The sequence below is a fragment of the Lasioglossum baleicum genome, chromosome 8, assembly GCF_051020765.1.
Source record: "Lasioglossum baleicum chromosome 8, iyLasBale1, whole genome shotgun sequence".
NCBI lineage: Eukaryota > Metazoa > Arthropoda > Insecta > Hymenoptera > Halictidae > Lasioglossum > Lasioglossum baleicum.
The window spans coordinates 9,570,332-9,587,822 of record NC_134936.1 but is presented as its reverse complement, the minus strand read 5'-3'; the positions used below and the strand labels follow the sequence as shown (position 1 = coordinate 9,587,822).

The 17,491-nt window shown below is 40.3% G+C and overlaps 1 protein-coding gene across 4 annotated transcripts in view; it reads left to right on the top strand.

The window, feature by feature from the left end:
- Positions 1-17,491, top strand: part of LOC143211076 (uncharacterized) — a 269,477-nt gene that overhangs the window by 165,001 nt on the left and 86,985 nt on the right. For all 4 annotated transcript variants that reach the window (XM_076428495.1, XM_076428494.1, XM_076428496.1 and 1 more), the window contains 4 exons: positions 7,369-7,604; positions 11,993-12,219; positions 13,716-14,017; positions 15,237-15,514. In XM_076428495.1, coding sequence (XP_076284610.1) covers positions 7,369-7,604; positions 11,993-12,219; positions 13,716-14,017; positions 15,237-15,514 — 1,043 coding nt within the window. The remainder of the gene's footprint in view (positions 1-7,368; positions 7,605-11,992; positions 12,220-13,715; positions 14,018-15,236; positions 15,515-17,491) is intronic.

Here is a 17,491-nt window from a genome sequence, read left to right as displayed (position 1 = left end):
CTTTTTGCAGGCACCATCGCCGATTTTGTTCTAACTGAAATATGTTGTAGTCCATGCGAAATTAGGGGGGGTTTAAGTCATCATTTTGCCGGTTTCGAATTTTTTTTTAAATGGCAGGCCTTCAAAGTTTTCAATTTTTGCCCATTTCGGCGAAAACGAGCCTCACTTACGAATTTTTATCTCAAGAACGTTTTGTCCGATTGAGCTAAATTTTTTTTTGTTTTATTCGGAAAGGATTGGGATATTACAAAATAATTTTTTCAACCTCGACAATCAACTTTATATTACATGTTTAATAAATTGTGTTCAAGATGAGTCTACTAACAATATTATATGTTCCAACAAGTTCTGACATGAATAATTAATATAAAATGTGTATCTTGTATTTACAAGCGTAACTTCATTTCTAAAAATAAATTGCTGTTCCACGCTTGATTCAAGAATGAAGTTCTACACAATTAACATAATTTTGCATGTAGAATAGTTCACTCGCATTACGTGACCTATCGCATGAACTTTTCCTGTAAGTGTTTACAATGTTCATGATTGCTTGCAGATTATGGGTTGTAGAAAATGATTTCAAGTGTAAACTGAATCATTCTTTTAAGTATTCAATCATAGGCATAAATGCTCGCCTGTGTTAATTATAGAAGCTGACAGTAATCTGGAAAGGTGTTTACAAATAATCTTGGAACAATTCGTTGGAAGATGTAAAAATATACAGAACGGAGCTCTAACTCCATTAAAATTAGTTTACCTTCACGGGCATACTTCGTTACCAAATTATTTCAAATCGCATATTCTTCTTTCTTTTTAATAATTGCTAAATGATTAATTTATCATATTGTAGAGGACTAAACATTGAAATGTCAATTGTTAAACTTTATGCACTCAAGTGAATTAGGAAAATGAAAACGAATGAAGTGAATTTTCAAATCCTAAGAAATTAGAACAACTAGGTATGGTTAAATAAAATAGATACATCAATTATTAAATGCTCTGTACTCACGTAAATTTGGAAAATTATAATTGATGTACTCTAATATTTAAAATCGTATGAGGATGTCGGCACATCTTTGGGCACATTATTTTGTCACGTGCTCTAACTGCTCACAAAAATAACGAAGTGTGTCAAGAGAGGACAATCCCGTTATTGTCATTCGTTGAAAGAGTCGCAGAGTGCAGATACATTGTGCTCTGTTGAAGTCCGAATACAACGAAAGAATAAGCGATTCCGAAGGCGATCAGTCATTGGGCTTGACAGTCGCTTGATTTCAGCTTTTTTTTTCACTGACCATGCGAGTGCTATATGCTTGAAACGTTTTACACGGATTTCGCCGAAAAGGCTCTTGAGGTGGGAATAATTACCGGCGGCTGAAAGAAGCGTTGCGCCATCTTTATTCCTGTCGCGAGCCGCTCTATTCTCGACCCCGAGGGTCAATTCGTTTTAGCCGCAGTCCCGCGAAATAATTTATGCCCGGCACCCATTGCTAGCAGTTCCGGGTGTCCCTAGCTTTTCTTCCCCGTTCGAGCTGCATTTCGAGCAGCAACGTGATAATTAAGTAATTTGTAACCTTTCCGAGGTATCCGTTTCCGGGACGGAGGCGTGGGCTTTTACGGATATGAACAACTCTCTCGACGCGCGAAACTAATCTTTCGCCATGGAACGTACAACTTAACAGCTGAACGTACCAATCTGTCCAAATTTTTACTCCACAATTCTACAGATCAATTATTTATTCGCAGACACCCGGATCTTCCTGCAAAATGGTAACACAAGTTTTCTGAAATTTATTTCTTGTACTATTTTGTACAGCATTGAAAATAATATATTGCTGAATCTTTTATTATAATTTCATATTTTCTTCTGATTCTGCAAAGTTATTGGCGCATGTTCACAAGTATTATTAATAAACTGTGGATTTTATATGCATCAATAATAAAGTTTTAAGAATTTAAAAGCACTGTTGCATCGTTATCTGTGAAATTATTAAGAAAAAAGTAGCTTCTGTACCTCGTAATTGTTAGATTTGACAATTCTCTTTTTATTTAATCATTCTCCGTATTGTTACATCGTATTCATTCAGTAATTTTCAAGAATTTAGTAATCTATATATTTTCTCCAGTGTTGACTTTTAGAAATATTTTCAAGAAGCCAATTTCAGGCCAACACGGTACTTTTAGTTGCGAAAGGTCGGCGGTGTATAAGAAACTTTGTTCTTCTACTTCGTATTAGAACAATGCCAGGTTCGCGTGTGAAATATCGTAACGACTTGTTAATAGGAGCTAACAATAACGTGTCGTCGCACCTTGGAGTTTAAGTCGACCGTCTTGTGACTTTGAAATCAGGAACGTCAGTTTTCTTACATGTTATGTTTCTGAAAGCTGCAAAGCTATTAATCCTTGGCACCTAATAATCTCAATTCCTGATCTTTATGAATGTTTACATAATTTTATGTGTGTTCTGTTCACTCGTCTGTTAAGAAAAGTTACAAAATCACAGTGGAACCTAGTTCCTTGTCACATTCAGTACAAATTAATTTCTGTTCCGTATAAACATAACTAATTATTTTTTAATAGAAATGGGTTTGGGTAAATGGGTTCCTTTAAAACTTTTTTATAATTCTACCAACCGACCTGATTTTTTATAATCCATTAGAAGCATTGGTTTATGAAATGATAATTTACAAGGTTACATGCAGAAATAAAAAAGGCATTTTTTAAAACTTCTTTCTTTGGGTCCTCAATGAAAATTTAAAATATATGTTTTGTAGATCTATGTTAGTTATACACATGCAGAAAATTTCATTATCTTATATAAATATATTATATCAATAACCTAAAATTTAAAGGGCGTTCGAATACTTTCGTGGCTCACTGTATATTTTTCGGAAATGCTTGACGTGACAAAAGTGACATTAGAAGAATTTAAGTGTATATATTGTCACAATGAATTTAGAAGATATTTATTTTGCTTAAAGATCCACAGTCTAGTAATTACAGATAAAACTTGTTCAGTTGAAAGATTTAACTTTTCGTGTATCATTACAGTCAATTTCAAAGAATGCAAAAATATACAACACAATAAATAAATTGTATACATTCGGTCAGTATACACAATACTTGAAGAAAGCGTCAATGACAGAAAAACATCCTCGAAAAGAATCCGGTGGGCAGAGCGTAAATATTGTGTTGACATTTTCACTTCCATTAAATATTATTGACTCTGGAAAATCGTCCGAGCACTGTCGCAATAAAAATTATTCGCCGCGCGCATAAAACCGGTAAATGTTTGAAGACAAACAGCTGTCGCTTCGGAAACAATTCACGTGCTGACTCGTGGATTTCGCTAAGCCCGACGGCCATAACTGCAAACAATTTTTCGCCCATTCGTAAATAACTAGGAAGAGAGGCCCCGGGGAACGATCTGCAAACAATAGTTCGGCTCTTCGGGAGTTCCGGAATTCGTGTTATGATATTTGTCGTACGTGACTTGGCCGTGCTACCGCACTCATAAAAGTTGCGGTTGAGATGTATCTTCCGAAGGAAACGTGACGGAATGCGATGGAAACGGCCAGATAGCAGTTTACGAGCTTTCCTTATTACGACGTTAAATCAAAACTCGGTCCCGTACACATTAGAAAGTTTCAATTACAAATAGCTTTTGCTGTGTTTCACACTCTCGCTGCGAAATTGTCGTCGCATTTACATCGAATGCACCAGTTCCAGTCACAATTCTATAATTGTTCACACTTTCCATAATTGTCGAGTCGTAAATTCGTAAATGGTTCTTTAAAATGCAACTAGAATGTAAAGGGGAGGTTGTTATTCATTTCTATAATCAAGTCTATAATTTTTTTATGAGAACAAGCATTTTAAAATTTGAATATTTTAAAGAAAAAGAAGCATATTATACATTAAATATATTTAATTCATTTGAGCATTTTATGGTATTTTAATTCGTTGAAATAAAATCAGAACGTAAAAGGGAGGTTTCAAAAGAGAAAGAGCAGTATATAGACAAGTAAATCTTTGACAGCTTTGTTCTATTCGTTCGAGTTTTTCTTGTCATTATTTCAATCCATTAAATCGTAATGGATTCGAGTTTCTTTTTGCTATTAGAATACGATCGTGCACCTTTCATAACGTTTTTTCGTAACGTCATAAGCTAGTACCGAAAGCAATAAATCGACGCTAGAAGCTGCGTATCAATGGCTACCGTTCGCGTGCCAGAAAAATGAACGAGCCAAGCCCATAAACTGCGTGTAGACGAAGAATTCATTTTCTTAATGTACTCGGAAAGAGCCTGTATATTTTCAAAGCATAACAGGAGATGGAGGTATCAAGACGAACGAGGGTTAGTTTCCTGTTTGAAGATAATATCTAATAGAATTTTGATGGGAAGCTGTAAATATTCCGGCCTGTAACGATGAAGTCATTGGATAATGACTATCATCGGAATGGACTTTACGATGTTCTTATACAGACTTTTCTCGTTATACGTAACAGAACACTACCGATTTCAATACTCCGCTTCACGCTGCCGGTAACTATAAAACAAGATTTATGTGATTTATTATGATATTTTTGTTATTGCTCGGATAAACTGGCAATTATTATGTTGCATTAGCCCGTTGCAGTCGGAGCTGTTTTAACTCGAAAATTAAACATTTCTTGCGACCTAGAGCATTCTATGCGATTGTTTGCATTTTATGGATATGAAATTGATATTGTACCTCGTACAATACTTAAGGGGGTAGACTCCTTTTTTCAGGATTGGAAGGGTGCGGGCTTCGCCTTCCCATTTCTCGATAACACAAGGTTTTTCAGTAAAAACGCTAGATAAAAGATCGATCTAGTAAATTTGCATTATTCGGACGCATACAACTGCGCATGTAGCTATTTTCATAGCTAAATGCTACCAAATAATGCAAATTATGCCTAGTAAATGAAAAAATAGGACTTTTGAGGGAGATAGCGTCCTAGATCGATCTTTTATCTAGCGTTTTCGGAAAAGTCTACTCGCTTAAACGTTTAGTAATTGGTTAGAGACCAAGATATAATATTTAATATTTTGAACAATGGTACAGCAATTTTCAGTGGTGCCTCAGAGTCACCACTCGACTGCTAAGGGTTAGAAGGTATTTGAATTCATTGTTAAAAGTCTTTTTCAATATTTTTTGTGCATAGTAGCGTACACTTAACCGTCTCTCTTGTGTTTAGCACTTGGTAGGGCTGAACACAATCGCTTTACTTCAGTGCATGGTAGGTTGAACAGTAAAAATACTTCACTTAGATTCGCGAGAAGACGACTGACCCCGAATTCCCTAGGCACTCAAAAAATCCACTATGGCACACGTGTGCATCGATGGCGAAATCATGGCTCGCGAGGCGAGGGCCTGGTCGTCGGCGAGGATCGCACGCAACCATCTCCGCCTTGATCCTATCGTCCAACAAATTCGGCCATGTGCACGAGTTACTACCGCCATAAAATTCCGGCCGTTTAACGATGGGAAGAATTTATTGGATATTTTTGGTAGCTAATGTGGCCACCGACCTCTCCCTTCTTCGAGTCCTACCCCATTCCCCACATCTCTCCCCACCCTCGCTCTCTCTCTTTCTCCTTTCGAAAGAACCCCGTTTCTCTTACCTTTCCGCGCCGGTACCCCCTATCCTCATCGCTTCTTCCTCTTCTTCCCGGCGGCCCCTTGTATCATTCGCCATCGAGGCCGAAAACTTGTGTAGTTCTCGCACGCGGCAACAGATACGCGTCTCTGATCGAGCATGAAGATAATGGCGGCGGGGACGGGTTCATTTATTGGGTGTAAATCTCTTCTCCGCCTAGCGGCTTCGCTCTCAGCCACCGTGTAATCGCGTCCTACGGTTATCCCTCTTAACGTATTTCATCGAAATTCTCGGCTGTGTCGAAAGACACCGTTTACACGGGGCACGACGTTAAGGAAGCTTTACGACGTGCCCTCAGCTACCGCCTCGTTACGAAACCGGCGCTGCTCAGCAGACGACGGCGACGACGACGTCGACAACGGCAAACGTACGAGCCTCAAGATCCGACGCGGATTTATCGGCACCACGATGCACCGAAATACGAGCCGATGTCCTACGGTGACGCAAAGACGCGGGAAAACCGGCTGTTCAACGTTTAAACGCCGACCCGATGCTTCTTCTTCGTCCTCCTCCTCCTACTCGATCCGCGGAACGAACGCGCTAGCTCTATATTTTAGGGATTATCTGATCCTGAATGAGAACTATCCTCCATACTTAATTGTGCGAGATAGCGACGGCTAGTTGTAAAATCCATGGGAGTTATGGTTTGGTCGGTACTCCGGGTTTCTTTAGGGATTTATTGATAGTGGAGGTTAGGCGATTGGCTCGAGGTGGGAGTTTAGGCGACCTCTAGCGGTGTACTGTTCAGTAGCCAGAGCATCGGCCTCGGCCAATGGGGCATCAACTCCATCATCTGGAGGGTGGACAGTATCGCTGGAGGAAGACAGAGTTGGGCAAAAATGTAATCCACGATTGACGAATAAATTTCTGCTTCAATCGTTAATCGCAATTAACAATTGAACTCCTACTATTTAGTCATTAATTGCGGTTAACGATTACATACATTCTTTTCAATTGTAATCCTCAATCGGATAATTGATTAATGATTAACGGCTGAAATTTCGAAATGAAATACGGAATCGAAACTGTCTGTATACTGAAAGAAATGTAAACCGAGTTTTTGTTGAGATACATTTCTGTCAATTCTCCATCTCCGCTCTCTGTCTCTCTCTCTCCCTCCTTATTACAATTTATGGATAGACTGTGTGGCGATTAACTTCAACAATTGATAACAGTCTCTGATTTTTCGATTTCTTTTTCTAATCAACGATCGACGATAAACTTCATCAATCGATTGAATCAATCGTTAATTTTTCAATGATTACCTTTTTTAATCGTACACTTTAATCAATCAATCTGGTGAAAATTTTACTTGATTAATGCCCAACTCTGTTTTGGGGAAGCAATTGTTATGTACATTTTTTTAAATTCGTTCTGTCACTTAGTCGCATTATATTGATGAGAACAAGAATTAAATATGTACATAATTTTCGTAGTTGTAAATGGTTGTTTATTCTGTCGTGATTTAATGTTATGTGTTGATGCCGAGAATTTAGAAACGTGATTCCACCTTTTATATTTTTTAAACTATCGTTACCGAAGCATATAGGTGTCCAATTTTTTTGTATAGTTGGAATAAACTGTCTTCATAATTTTGCTGCCTGTGCAACTGAGATGTTTAGGACCGTTTTGAAGGTTTAGATAATGTGCGACTTTTTAACAGGTTGTTTTTGGATTTTCCAGGTGAGGTATCAGGTGAAAACGTGTCGGCTAGTTCCGGACCACGTGGCGGCGATCGTGGAGAGGCGACTGACTTAGGCACACACACGGAAAATAACGACGGGGCCACCCTGGCCGCGAATACAGCGGTCGACGCCAGGGGCGGAAGCCCCCAGGGCGCTCACCTGTCAGGTGCGGCCACCCCCAGACCGCCGAGGGGTAGAAGGCGGCAGAATCAGAATGGTCTCGACACTACTCAAGTGAGTTTCGAAAAATTTTCGTATTTTATGCAAAAATATCGAAGAACACATTTTCAATTTCTTAAAATCGATCAAGAAGAATTGAAATGTTTATTTGACCTCTGTCTGTTGCAATTGACGGAGAGAATTATTATTTTGCAAAGCATGGCGTACTTCAAATTTTAGTTACGCAAGAAACATTAAACATTTCCTTGCCACAAATCCCTGAAAACCAGGAACACCCGGTGGTACTCTCACTGTTTGCGTTCGCACAAATTCCCAAAAGACTCGTGCTCACTGTCGTCTCGAGTGTTTGATCGCCTCCGGAAACACGTGTGGGTTGAAGCTTTAGCCTACTCGTCTGCACAAGTAGTATTTCTCTCTTTCTCTTTCGTCCGAGCTGGTCCGGACCGGTGCTCTATGACAGCAATGTCAACGAAAGCTGCACTGTCATACCGCCGCTGACATCCGTGTAGCCGTTCGACGCTTCTGTAAACGGCGCACGGAGGCCAGAAAAAAGCCGACTGTTCGGCGGCGGCGGCCGCTGGGAAAAATATCGATGGTCATCGTTCGAAAAGAATGGCCGACCAATGACACGTGGAAATTCTTTGCTACTATCTTTCGACGTGGCCGGAATGGAGATATCTGCACTGACACTACCTAGAATCTGTCGCGGTAGACTGAGGAATTTATTGACCCAACCGTTGCCAGATTATTTTATCCCATTCTATCGCTTTATTACCACAAACACATTTTTCTTGACAGTTCGCTTGTTCGTTGAATTCGTTGCAAAAGGTTTATTAATAGAAGATGAGCTAGCAGGAATCTATAAAAGGACGTGGACATTTACGATAATAAATAAAAACCGAGAATCATGTTCCTCAATAAAACATACTGTTTGCCTTCTGATCTACCATTTTGTTCTTCGAATGTAGGACAGCAGTGGGAACAAGTAAAAGATTGTTGTAGGTATTGAATCGTACATTTATGCTCAATTTAAGAGCAGTATATTGTGCTTTTAAGAGTTTGTTTTTTAACATTGTAAACATTTTGGAATGTTTAATTAATATTAGGAAAGTGTAAATGGTGTCAGGTATGGAATACGATATGGTGCACAATATGGATCACTGGAATTTATGCTCAATTTAAGAGCAGTCTTATATTTTTAACATTGTAAACAATTTGGAATGTTGAATTAATATTAGGAAAGTGTAAATGGTGTCAGGTATGGAATAGCATATGGTGCACAATATGGATCACTGGACTTTATGCTCAATTTAAGAGCAGTCTTATATTTTTAACATTGTAAACAATTTGGAATGTTGAATTAATATTAGGAAAGTATAAATGGTGTCAGGTATGGAATACGATATGGTGCACAATATGGATCACTGGAATTTATGCTCAATTTAAGAGCAGTCTTATATTTTTAACATTGTAAACAATTTGGAATGTTGAATTAATATTAGGAAAGTGTAAATGGTGTCAGGTATGGAATACGATATGGTGCACAATATGGATCACTGGAATTTATGCTCAATTTAAGAGCAGTCTTATATTTTTAACATTGTAAACAATTTGGAATGTTGAATTAATATTAGGAAAGTGTAAATGGTGTCAGGTATGGAATACGATATGGTGCACAATATGGATCACTGGAATTTATGCTCAATTTAAGAGCAGTCTTATATTTTTAACAGTGTAAACAATTTGGAATGTTGAATTAATATTAGGAAAGTGTAAATGGTGTCAGGTATGGAATAGCATATGGTGCACAATATGGATCACTGGAATTTATGCTCAATTTAAGAGCAGCCTTATATTTTTTACATTGTAAACAATTTTGAATGTTGAATTAATATTAGGGAAGTGTAAATGGTGTCAGGTATGGAATACCATATGGTACCCAATATACGATAATATAGTGAGAGACGAACAATAGGCAGTTTTGTTAGGGTCACCCTTGCCCCACCAATAACAACAACAATCACTTCACCAACACGATTTCCCCGACAGTATTTACATCGACACAGTTAGGTTAGTGACAATCATTTTGCCCACAATGTTTTTCATCGGCAGCGTGTTTCGCCGACAATGTTTACATCCATGCTGTCGACTGTGCCTAATGATTAGTATTCGTTCTGCCAGCGTATGATACAGTTCCGGTCGTGCTTCGTACGTACATATTGAACGTTATGGATTCATCGGAATCGATCCACGTGGACCACCAAGAAGTTGAAATTATTTCCAGTATCCGCGGACAACCGAAAATTTGTATTAATGGTTTTCGGTATTGTAAATCCAGAAACAGGAATAATTTGTATTACTGGGTGTGCGAAAAGAAGATCTACGGGAAAAAGGAGGGAAAAGGCATTAGCTGTGTTGGAACAGTGAACACAATATATGTGAATGGAAAGCACATCATTCGCTCTCATGATATTTCAAAACACAATCATGCTCCGGGAAAATCACCGTGTGAGGTACAAAAATCTTGTAATAGACTGATAGAGTGAAGAAAGTAGCTGAAGATATACAGATAAGAACAATCATTGATCATTGATTCAAACATCGATTCAGAACTAGGTTAGGCACAATGATTGACAACTAGGTTAGGCACTAGTCCTGCGATTTGAGAGCTGTAGTTTCCGTAATTGACAGATGAAGGGTTAAAGAAATTTTCTAAGGACTGTTCCTTCAAATTGCTGAGGAGTTTGAGTAGACCTAGGTCAGTCCAAGTACAGTGCGGAGCACGAGAGAAAACTAGATGGAGGGGAACGGGTCAAGAGGAACGCAAAGGCAATCTGAATGGTCAGACTTCTTTCCCCGTTCCCTTCCCGCGAGTTTTCTCTCGTGCTCCGCACTATACAGACTATATGATGGAAACAGGATTAAATATAAACATTAGCACTACTACATAGGTGCTCAGTTTCCTAAATCGTCAGATGGGGGTTAAAACAAAATGACTATCCCTTCAAATTCGATTTAGACACTAGTCCTGCTAGGTGCTACAATTTCCTAATTTCTAAGATGAGGGGTTAAAGAAAATTTCAAATGGCTATTCCTTTCAATTCAATTTAAACACAAGTCCTACTAGGTGCTACAACATCCTAAATTCTAAGATGGAGGCTTAAAGAAAGTTTCAAAGGTTTATTGATTCAAATTGTTGAAGGATAGACCAGGTGTCTACATTCTGTTAACTGGATTAAATTCAAGCACTAGTCCCAAGTTTTAGGTAAGTGTAGATCCTAAATTGTAAGATGAGGGATTCAGGAAAATTTGAAGACTACATGTTGTGAACTAGATTAAAAGGCACTAATCCTGCGATGTAGGAGAGCTACACTTTTCTAAATCGTAAGACGAGGGATTACAGAAAATTTCATACGTTCATTGATCCAAATTGCGGAGTAGTCCCCGTAGACCTAGACCAGTAGAAGCGAAGAGGGACGTTCGGTCGGTCCCCTTTTGTAAGAAACTGGCATAGTCGGACTGAAAGAGCAGAGTCTCTGGAAACGTATACACGGGGATCGTGTCTACGTCGCGAGACCCGGAGCGGCCCCTTGTCAGGAAGAGGTCTCGAGGCGAGAAAGAGATTTACCGTGGCCTCTTCGAGCGGCTCCTCGGACTCCTCGGGGATCCTATTCTACGCCAATCGAGTCTCGTTCTTCTTAGTGTCACGCCGCGTTTCTCGCAGCCGAAGAGGAGTCAACTCTTACGCCACGCGTTGCCTTCATTACCATATCTCAGATGCAATCTGTTCTCGGGAATTAATGCACGGAGATATTTCCTGCTAGGTCGGACACTTCCACCGGTGAAACCAAAGTGGATCGCAATGACGTTTTCAATGACCAAGGACGCGAGCCTCGCGGAGGCATCTTGATTTGCATCGGAATCGATTAGAGGGCGAATTTAATGGCTTTCCTTCTTCTCTTTGCGCTCGGATTTGCTCTTGTTGGGGTTGCCGGCGTTTCTCGTGTATGTGCATCGAACCTGGTTGATCGAGATTCGAGGAATGCGTTCGATCCGAAGAAGATTCGTTTGCGTATTTCTTATTTAAAACGCTTTTATCCTTCTGTTTTACATTTTATTGAAGTACAACATCTGGTGATAATGCTTGTTATTTTTTAACAACATATAGTATGGTTGCACGCGTCAAACGAAAATGTGTTGTTACGTTTTGTGTGAAAAAAATTATCAGGAACAAATTCAAATCTAAATTGAATTTTTTAAAAGTAATGGCCTTTCCATTTTAAAGTGGTCTTACTACTTACTTTGAAAGTAAATTATTATAATGTTTGTTGGAGGGGTTGAGGGCAGGTTGAAGAGCCATTGCACCCTTTCATCAATTCTGAAGGGTAGCTATTGAGTTGATGAACTTGTTTGGTGAAACACTTTATGTTTCTCTGTTTCAGGTCAAAACTGAACGACTCACGCCAGACAATAACTCAACGTCGTCGAGAAGCGTGACGCCCTCGTCATCAAGCCACCCGGGAACGCCACCAAATGCAACCCCCTTGGGTGGTCCTGAGGGCCCACCACCACCGCATCACCTCAAACACATGGAGCAGATGATGGGACGTAGTTACAGCGATTTTATGAAAAGTCTCGCTGCCAAATACAACAACGCCAATCCTAATGAGTAAGCAATCAACCCCTTTTCTTTCATTGTCACTTCAACCTATTTTACGTAGTTTTAAACACACTTCTTTGAGATCAACCTTTCTATTGGACTTAAACAAAACCTGAACCTAAACCTGACAAATAACTTGATACGATTTGACCATTAGGAAATTAGAATTTAGACGAAACGTTTGTAGTTCTGGGTAAAAATGGACCTGCCTTTTCAAGTTCAACCTCTCGTAATATTTGTGAGGTTAATGAGGTTTTTAATTTCCCCAGAATTTTAGAAATATCGTCGGACTATGTCCACGTCAGTAAAATGACACAAAGATAACTGGAAATATCCGAGTTCAGCAAAACATTGTCTTCCATTTGCACATAAAAGGTGTGTTTTCAGTATCTCCGGACAAAAGAGAAGGTGCCGTACGTGGTTGAACAATGTGTGGCAAGTAGCGCGTTCCTAATTCCAGCGAACCAATCATCATAATTGCTGGAAACTCGAAGAACTCGCGATCCTTTCTTTCCAAACACAAGCGAACGTCGATCCATTACGCCGGCTTCGCCTATCGTCTAGCATTATTTCAAGTAAAGAACGTAAGACCTTGAGAGTCATGACGTTTGCCTTGACATTCTTCCTGTGATCTCTGTGTTCCGTGTGCATACGTGGGAACGCAGGAACGCCTAACAGGCCATTCTGATGGTACACCTCCGGGCTCCGGTAGACAGTTCCACGAGGACACAAAAGCCGCGAAGGGAAAATATTGATCGTCTTGTTACATGTCTTGAAATATTGATGTTCGAGGGGACCGAACCGCTGGGTGTTCCGCGCGGTATCGTCACCGTGGAACCGGTCGCAAGGTTCGCTGATACGTCGACTTTCAATTATGTACCTTCCGGCAATCGATCGAGGCCTCGGGTAACCGGCTGATCAGTCAAGTATCGTAGATCTGCGAGACATGAACGCTGGAAGCTCCCGCGATGCTTGCGATCCGTGACATTTCCAGGAGAAAGTGCCTTCTGCATTGTCTCAGCTCCCAGAATTAATAGAGGACAGCACGGCTGATAGTGGAACCAATTTTTTCATAATATTCATAACTATTTTACAGAGTTCGTACAACTTATAACCTGCTTTCGAGGTTACATTAACACTTTCAGTGCCACGTCTCCCCGAAATTCGACATTTTCTACATTTATAAATGAATTTTTGAACTATTATATTCAGTGTAGTACATTTGGTTAGAATCTGTAGTACTTTATTATAGATCTTAAAAAAATGTTCAGTTTTTATTTCATTCTTCGTTCTGTATTCTTTACTGCAAATATTAATTATTCCACGCAGTTCTCCAGTGAATTTCACTCGATTAAATGCAATATAAATGAAACAGAATGTAAATGTCCAAATGAATGAACTGTTATCCCAGCATCTTTCTCGCAACTATTTCTAAGAAGCATATGAACTCGATTTAAACGTTGTTTACTTTACAAAATTAATTTTCTGATCATTCCTTGTTGCAGTTACTTCAGTTCGCCAAGGAATGGCTACCCTCCCGGTCTGGATCCAAGGTTTCCAGCATTCAAAACTGCCGCGACGCCCTTCGTCGGTTTAATGGCGCCTTTGGGTGCTCCTCAACCACCGACCGTATCAACCACCTCACCCCTTTCCAGCAAAGATCCGAAAGAACAGAAGCAAGACAGTTTGTTCGGTAATCCCGTTTTCCCACCGATGCTCGACATGTCGTCGACACAGGCACTTCTGCACATGGTTAGGACTGCGAATGCAGCCCAGAACGCTGCCGAACTGGAAACGTACCTGAAAGGTAACGTTATGGCACTTCCATCCCCAGAAATGTAACTTTTAGATCAATTTTTAAAAAAATTAAAAAGTATGTTCTTGTACTTGAGTCTTCGAGTCATGTATATTAATTCCTTTATTTAAACAACGGTGCCGCAGTATTTTCCTGCAATATCATCAAAAAGAATTTGTTTGACAAAAATTTCTTAATTTTATGCTGTATTTATTCAGTTCAATATTGTACAAAAATCCTGTTACAATTTATATTAGTTATTTAATAGACCTGCATTTTCATTAAGTCATATTTAAGTCGTTAACATTAGAAATTATTGATACAATAAATCCTCTATAAACGCAAAAAGGCTGTACACGATAAACGCAAAAAATATCCCTTCTGTAGTAAATATGTAATCGGATCTCGGCTCGAGTATATCGGTGTGAACCACTACTAATGCAACGCGGAGAGTCGCAGTCGCCCGCACAGTTCAAAGGCCCGCGCGTCCTCACAATGTAATACCAATATAAAAATGTTTTTATTATTACTTATTTTTTTATGAAACTTTCACCAATATACTTGTGGCATTTTTCTGATTAAAATAAAGCCAAACACGATGTAATTTCAACTGTATTTAGTGGTTTAATTGACGATGAAAGTTTCGGGCGCAAGGAAGGACACCGTATGGGAAAGAAAGAGACGCGGAGAGTCGGCTGCGCGCGCAGTCTCTCTTTATACACGCTGTCTTCTCCTGCGTTCAGTCCGGTCTATGAAGCTCAAAAATATTGTGTCCCGTCTACGATAAATGCAAACGAATCCCCCCGAGGCTTTATAGAGGATTTACTGTATTTGCATCCAAACGAATTTATGCTACAGCCCAATAATGAAGACTAGGTTTAGACCAAGAGGTCCATACAATGTGTTCGGTAGCAATAAATATAAATTTAACAAATGTTAATCTTGCATCTTCAATGAATCATATCTAAATCATTCACATTAGAAAATATTTATATTTGCATCCAAACGAATTTATACTACAACCCAATACTTACTAAAGGGTAACTAAGTATAGGCTAAAGGTCCATATTGAATTGATGAACATTTTGGGACACAACTCAACAAAAAAGAACAGTATAACCAACAAATTTTGTTTAAACTTCCCTTGAAAAATCGTTTTCAAAATACGAAGCAATCTACAATAATCGTAACAAAAGTTTGCATCATTACAATGAATTTTCCTCGTGATCAGGTGCGAACAAACGAGACGCCGGAGTGACGAGTCCTCTGGACCTCTCGAGTCCAGGTGGATTCGCACCTCGCAAGAGGCAAAGAGCGGAGACCCGAAGATCAGGCAGTGTATCTCCGAAGCCGAAACCAACCCCTAGGCCCACAACACCACCCCCAGTCAGGTGTCCATCCCTCTGTGGCCACATGCCCTGCGGCGACGGCCAAGCTGTCAACCGGTGGACCATCGAAGACGTCGTGACTTACGTGTCGTCGATCGACAGTTGCGCCGAGTATGCACAGGTGAGTCACGACACTTTATTTTTATTCTCCCGGCTTGTTTTTTGCCGCTCGGCATTACGACACTCGAGGAACGTGTTGTTACCGAGAGGCTTCGCAAGAAACGCCATAGGCGCTGGGAAAACTCCAGGTGAGCTAATCGGCGAGCTCAGAATTTCAGAACGATCAGGCCGGTGTTCTAATTGATTCTCTTCGACTCGTGAAATATTCGTCATCCTCGCCGGAAACACGGGAATTCTCTAGGCTAGTTTTCAGGTGTGGAGAATTTTTTTTCTGACGGTTTTATTTAATCTGATTCGACGTAAATACGTGGTCGACGCTGCGTGTTTGCATTGTCGCTTGATCTATGGGGAAGGTGTGTTAGGGCATAAATTGAACAATTTATTCTCTGCGTCTAGCGGTAGGATTTAACATAAATAATGGATGAAGCATTCTGCAAATTTTTATTTCGTAACTACTAGTTTCTGAACTCACGTGGTGACGCGGCGATGGAATTTTTATTCATTTTAAATTATTGCTAAGTGTGTTTGGATGTTGGAAATTTTATTATTATAGTGGGAGTTAAAATTCCTACTGCAGGCTGTAATCCGGTCGTTTCTACTGTATTAAATAAATTATTGAATATATATATATTGTAGTGAAAATTAAAAGACTGTCGCTTCTACCGCATTCAATAATTTACTGAACACGGAAGGACAATCTTTCTAGCATAGAGTACATTGTACCACTAAACTTATTTCCATTTTACTGATTTTCATCGAACAAAATGGAAGTGTTAAACATTCCAGGCTCGTCAAGCGTGGACGAACTTTTGCTAGGGACTGTCCAGCAGCTCGATCAATTTCCCAGGCGACGTATCGGCAAAAAACTTGTCGTCGTTCGAAAATTTACGCGGCAATTAGGCCCATCACACGGGACATTAACTGTCTAACGAAGTATCAATTACGAAAACGCGTGCGTCGGACGTCGGCTCAGGGTGAGGCTTTTAATTACTTCCCCGACGCTCTGATTTCACCGCGAGCTTTCTCTCTCTCCGATTTTTCAATGTTTTCCGTGAGCGTGGCTCGGGTTCCCCGAAGAGACCGTTTAGTCGGCCAACAATTTCTCCGCGCGGAGGAACAAAGGCGCATCCCACAGGCGAAAAGCAAGCAAGCAAGCCCGTCGGAGGCTTGCGTCACTCGTCGGAAAATTAACGAGTGGCCGTGGCGACTCGCGGGCGAATAAGCTTCACCGTTGCCGGGTTTTAATTGCTTTTGAAAGTCGTCCGCGTAATGAGCCGTATACCGAGGATCCGTCGCGCAATATCTTTCGAACTGTTCAGCCTCCAACTCGACAATCCGCGTCGCGATGAGGCAACACGGAGGAGGTCTAGGAAGCTTCGAATGACCTGACATCAGTCAATCCAGACAGTCTGGCATCAGCGAGGAGAGCCGGTGCTACTCGCCCGTTAGAAGAGTTCTATAATGACCCCTCGAAGCTAGGATCGACCCTACACCCCTCTCTGCATCCTCTTGTCCGCACTTTCTTCCCCCTTTTAGCGGCCGATCCTACGAACCGTCTGTCTCTCTTGTTCTATCCACCGTTGTTCCATCCGTGGGACCAAATTCCGAGGAGAACGTGAAGCTATCCGTGATTGCTCGACATAGTCGGCTCCCTGATTTTTCCGTTCAGCATCCACTTCATGGGAAAAGTCTTCCTGCATCGTCGTCGTTTGCCAATCGCCGGTGTTTGATCGTGTGTGCGTGGGTTGGAGAAAATAGACGTGTTAAACACGCTGCTCATTTGTCAAACTGAGTGACTTCGCAAAATAGAGAATATTGAAATACAGTAGACCTCCGCAGCACGCGTTTAGCATACTGTGTGTTTATTCTATGTGGCAGTAAGTGTAGAAAACAATTTGCGAAACGTTTACTTCTTGGAAAAGCATTTTATCATATTTTAGAGAAACTACGAAAACACAACAGGGCATTTGTATTGTTA